The sequence below is a fragment of the Trichechus manatus genome, unplaced genomic scaffold (assembly GCF_000243295.1).
Source record: "Trichechus manatus latirostris isolate Lorelei unplaced genomic scaffold, TriManLat1.0 scaffold00111, whole genome shotgun sequence".
NCBI classification, from domain to species: Eukaryota; Metazoa; Chordata; class Mammalia; order Sirenia; family Trichechidae; genus Trichechus; species Trichechus manatus.
The window spans coordinates 4,303,426-4,309,425 of NW_004444047.1; the positions used below are offsets into that span (position 1 = coordinate 4,303,426).

Below are 6,000 nucleotides of genomic sequence, written 5' to 3' on the forward strand. Positions count from 1 at the left end.
ACTGATTTGATTTATGACCCACCCTACTCTGGTATCACCTCATTAACATAACTAAACAAAACTTGTATTTTCAAACAGGGTCATATCTACAGGTACAGGGGTTAGGATTTTGACACATATTTTTGTGGGACATAATTCAATCTATAACACCTCACAAAGGATAGATATCTATAAATTTTAAAAGAAACTTACTTGTTCTTCGAGCCAATGAGACCAAGGATGACCTCTACGGCTCTGTAAGATATCCTATTAGCATGCTCCTCTTTAGAACAAGAAGCATAATGAACTATCCATATTACTCCATAAAAACAGAAGAGATACACTAATGAGAGAACTATTAACAACTATTATTTTGATTTAAGAGAGCAAACTGAACCACCAATCAATCTTATGATATCTCAACATACATTATTAATATGTGGAATCTGAGCCAACCATCCATCGGTCCCACCTAGAATTATCAAGAAACAAAATGACAAGCATAAAGCACAAAGCGCTCAGATTGAGAGCGATCTCATTTGGGGGGTCAACAAACTTGTTTCAAAGTGAAATAACGTGCTTTGAGACCCGATGGCAAGTCAGACGAACAAAGCTGTACTAGAGCAGCAGGGCATCAAATGTTTGCCACACAGTTAAAGTGGTTTCACACAAAAGGAACGATAATTTATACTTTGGACAACGTACATCGTAACAGGATATAGTTCTCACTCTCATGCGGCTAATGAACACATCCGTGTAGTTCTTTACAATGTTTTCACATGTACCAATTGATCTCAAAGGAATCCTATAAACTGGAGTTTATATTTCATAAATGAAACAACAGAGGGTCAAAGAAGTTAAAACTTACATAAAATCATTCAGTTGTTAAGTAGTAGAGGGAGAATTCAACCTTTTTTTTTTTTTTACTTTTACCATAATGTTGTTTGATAGAACAGCATGCTAACTTAGAATTTAAAACAAAAATTTTTTTCAGGACATAGTCTCATTTGCTATTTCATTTTTTCCCCACATTTCTCCGAATTATGTAGAAACAAAAATCATCTACCATATTTCACAAATGAGGGAATGAGATAAATTAAAATGAAGCAAATTAAAATGAAGCATTATATGTGAAATCACTTTGGAAAGTATGAAATACAAATGCAAGGTTGCAGTAAAATTCAGTGAATCGCCAAAAATACTAAAATCAAGATTATTGGAGTTTTTTCTAACAGATTATAAGGAGCTCTCTCCAACTTCTAGCAGGAGAGTAACATGAATTATTTATTCCAAGGGAAAAAAGCAAGGAGAGAACCACCTCACACGTGTCTATCTGCGTAACAGAATTCAGAAATCAGAGGTACGTGCGTCTCCCACATCAGCCATTGGAAACAGACCTAAAATATCTAACCATCCACAGCTACCAGGAGCAACGGTCCGGAAGATAGACAGGAAAAGCAAGGAGAATTAGCAAAGATGGGGCGGCTAGTTCATACCAGGGAGAAAGATCAAGCAAGGACCGCTGAGCTCCAGGCTGCCCATGACCGCACCAGCCCCAGAGGAGCTGAGCAGGCACCAGCCACTACTGGGAGCACAGGTCCTCCTACAGGGGAGAAATCGCAGCCGCAGACTGACAAGGAAAAGCTAATCAAAGACACACTACATTAGATTGTCTCATATTGTTCCACTTACTGCAAAAAAATGTAAAAGCACCAAACAAAAAGGATTGTTAAATAATTACATAGTTACCAGCAGTGCTAATTAAATAAAAACATGCTGTTCAATTATCATAATAGTTACAATTGTTGTACGTAAGATTACAAAAAGGAAATATTGTTCATGATAGTGTCTGGATATCCTTGATATACAGCCAGAAATATGAGGAAAGGCCTTTATTTTAAATGGATTTCTGTAAAGGTTTTAAGACAAATGAGGACACAAAGAACATTCGAGTCCGTCAGGATTGAAAATATAAAGTTTTTATATTCTCTGGAGAGGTCAAAGTGCAATTACCTGAGAGACTGCGCCACTATGTTTTCACATATCGTCAGACAGTGATTCACACGGTCTTTCTTGGTGTTGAAGAGTTCTTTCTTTCTAAAAAACAAAAACGAAAAAGAAAAGAAATGAAGAGGTGTTGAATTAACCACTGCATTTATTTCTACATATCATGTACTCATTCAGCAGTACTTGTTGACCACCATGAACAAAGCACCGTACTTGCGCTGGGGAGCAGGCTGGGAATCAGGACAGGGAGGCATAGACGAGCTCGAAGTCTGTGAACAACACTACCCCACTGCAGTTAGGTGATTGACCAAAGCAGCTGATTTTCCCAACTTTAGAGAGAAGGAAAACGGAACTCTGCAGTGACGTGCTGCAGACCACACAGGTAGGAAGTCTCCAGCCAACCGTCTGACCTGCAGAATTTGGATTTACCAGCCCCCACAATCCTGTGTGTCACGGAAGTCTCCAGCCTGCCACCTACTTGCCAGCCCCCACAATTGCATGAGCCATTTCCTTGAAATAAATCTCTCTATATGTATATATATAAACCCATAGCCATCAATTCAATTCCGACTCACAGGGACCCTATAGGACAGGGTAGAACTACCCTGTAGGGTTTCCAAGTCTGTACGGAAGCAGACTACCACATTTTTCTCCTGCAGAGCAGCTGGTGGGTTCGAACCGCCAAGCTTTCTTTCAGTTAGCAGCTGAGCGCTTAACCACTGTGCCACATATATATATGTATACACACACACCCTCCCCTCACTCGTTTTGCTCCTCTAGAGAATGCAGACTAACCCTACCCCAGGCGAAGCCAGGACTTACCCCCCAGTTGTGGCTCCGTACCTAACCTGCAGTTCACCAATTCACACTCGTTTTTCCCCTTGTTCACATCACTGAAACTGGACGCAGGTGACAATCGATGGCATGTCAATTTAATTAGCAACTTTTTTTTCTTTCTCAGTATATGATAATGGAATTAAAATGGACAGTATATTCCATTCAATGAAATACAATAATATAATACCTAATATATACACCAGAAGGAGCCCTGGCGGCACAGTACTTAAGCACTCGGCTGCTAACCAAAAGGTCGGTGATTCAAACCCACCAGCTGCTCTGCGGGAGAAAGATGTGGCAGTCTGCTGCCATAAAGATGACAGCCTTGAGTAGCTATGATTTGGAGCCGACTCGATGTCAACAGGTTTGGTTTTTACAGACACCAAGCTGCCCACATTTCTCAATGCCCCACTGTCGACTGATGGCAGTCAGCACACCACCCAGGCCTCGGACTCGCTTTCCGTACAAAATAAAAGTATAAATAATAGCTAATTACTTCTGCGGAGCCCTGGTGGCACAGTGGTTAAGAGCTCGGCCGCTAACCAAAAGGCTGGCTGTTCGAATCCACCGGCTGCTCCTTGGAAACACTACATACAGAGCAGTTCTACTCTGTCCTATCGGGTCACCATGAGTCGGAATCGACTTGACGGCAATGGGTTTTTTCATCACTTCTATATCCTCACCCAGCTGGCAATAAGCCTGCAGCTCAGAACCTTTCCCAAAAGCCTCAAGCAAAAGGAGGTGGTGAACAGCCTGACCTGATAAAGATCAGATTAGAGCTGCTTCATTCTCGCCCAAAACTAAGGTTTCAAATGTCTTCAAAGTAAGCATCATCAAAGTAAGGTAGAAAGGGATGATCGATCCAAAGAAGCCAGACATCTAAAGCAGACTCAAGAACTCAAAAACCAAAGCAGCCCAGAAAAGCCTTCCGGGTATGGTTACTAGTCCATGGAAACAACTAAGCCAGACAACCACCGAGTTCCAGAGGGGGTCCTGACACCGAAGAGATGAGGGCTGACTCACTAAACACCCGTGACTGGTGGATCCCTAATGCAACCCTCAAGCCCAGAAAGTGCAGCTGAAGAAACAGGATGTTAAAATCATGCAAGTGAATGAAGAGATGGGCTGATGCAGAGGCTGACTCTGAGGGTGGCGCAGGACCGGGCAGCGTTTCCTTCTATCGTGCACAGGGTCGCTATGAGTCAGGACCTGACAACAAAAACAATGAAGACATGTCCCTGAAAAGGCACTTCAGATGGGGCCGAGAAGGATGACGGGCAAAGAAGAATCTCCAAAGGACAAAGTCAGGGGCCAAGAAGAAAAACAGACGGGAGTTCCAAGTGGCGAAAAGAGCCAGGGTCTAGACACCTATTTCATGGCAAGTGGAGAGGGGTCTTCCAATGACTGTCCAGTAAGAGTCCATCAGCACCAAGGTCCAGTGATGCTGTTTCCATTCGTCCCTTTCTAAAAGGTACTTTCATTAATAAGTTTTATTGCAGACTGCTAGACACCCACTGCCATCCTTTGAGTTTTGGTTTGTTTATGTCTTTAAGTCTAAGGTGTGTCTCTTGTAGGCAGCATACAGACGGATTGTCTTTGTTTATCCATTTTGCCATTCTCTGTCTCTTTATTGGTGCATTTCGTCCATTTATATTCAACATAATTATTGCTAGGTATGCGTTCAGTGCTGTCATTTTGATGTCTTTTTTTTTTGAGTGTTGTTGACAGTTTCTTTGTTCCACTTAATTTTCTGTGATGAGTCGTTTTTCTTTATGCATGTTCTTTTCATCTTTTTCACTGTTGTTGATTCTGTATTCGCCAAGTCTTTATGTTTTTCTTGTTTTTATTTTGATGTGTAGGATTCTTGGTTTCCTTTGTGGTGACCTTAATATTTACCCCTATATTTCTAAGTTTAAACTACTCTTTTATTTCTTTATATCGCCTTCACTTCCTCTCCATAGGAAAGATCTATGACTACATTTTTAGTCTCTCTTTTGTTGCAATGCTGTCATCTTTTACATACTGACACCTCTGTTTCCCTATTTTCAGTGTTTTAGCTTTGATTTACTTTTGTGACTTCCCTATCTGGGTTGATATCTGGTTGCTCTGTCCTGTGTTCTAGTCTTCGGTTGTTATCTGATATTATCGATTTTCTAACCAGAGGACTTCCTTTAGTATTTCTTGAATTTTGGTTTGGTGTTTACAAATTCCCTAAACTTCTATTTATCTGGAAATGCCCTAATTTTGCCATCATATTTGAGAGACAGTTTTGCTGGATATATAATTCTTGGCTGGCAATTTTTTTTCCTTTAAGTCTTTATATATGTCATCCGATTGCCCTCTTGCCTGCATGGTTTCTGCTGAGTAGTCCGAGCTTAGTCTTATTGACTCTCCTTTGTAGATGACTGTTCATTTAACCCTAGGCGCTCTTAAAATTCTCTAAATTTGCCCACATAAGGTAGATTCCAAAAGAAAGTCACCAAGACATAATCAAACTTGCCAAAACCAAAGATAGAGAATTTTAAAACAAACTCTAACAGCACTGAGAAGAGAGATAGACAGCTCCACAATAGTAGTAGGAGACTTCAACACACCACTTTCGGTGAAGGACAGAACATCCAGAAAGAAGCTCAACAAAGACACAGAAGAGCTAAATGCTACAATCAACCAACTTGATCTCACAGACATATACCAAACACTCCACCCAACAGCAACCAAGTACACCTTCTTTTCCAATGCACATGGAACATTCGCCAGAGCAGACTACATACTAGGCCATAAAGCAAGTCTTAACAAAATCCAAAACATCGAAATATTACAAAGCATCTTTTCTGACCATAAATCCACTGAAGTAGAAATCAACAACAGAAAAAGCAAGAAAAAAAAATTAAAACACATGGAAACTGAACAACACCTGGCTCAAAAACTACCTGGCTACAGAAGAAATTAAGGATTGAATAAAGAAATTCAAAGAATCAAATGAAAATGAAAACACATCCTACCAGAACCTTTGGGACACAGCAAATCAGTGCTCAGAGGTCAGTTTATAGCAATAAATGCACACATCCAAAAAGAAGAAAGGGCCACAATCAAAACATTAACCCTACAACTGGAACAAGTAGAAGGAGAGCAGCAAAAGAAGCCCTTAGGTGCCAGAAGAAAGGAAAAAATAAGAAT

At 40.5% G+C, this 6,000-nt stretch overlaps 1 protein-coding gene across 1 annotated transcript in view; it reads right to left on the reverse strand.

The window, feature by feature from the left end:
* HTT (huntingtin) overlaps positions 1–6,000 on the reverse strand; it is a gene marked incomplete at its 5' end in the record, with an annotated part of 180,967 nt that overhangs the window by 158,273 nt on the left and 16,694 nt on the right. Inside the window, one exon of the mRNA XM_023738001.1 lies at positions 1,993–2,076. Coding sequence (XP_023593769.1) covers positions 1,993–2,076 — 84 coding nt within the window. The remainder of the gene's footprint in view (positions 1–1,992; positions 2,077–6,000) is intronic.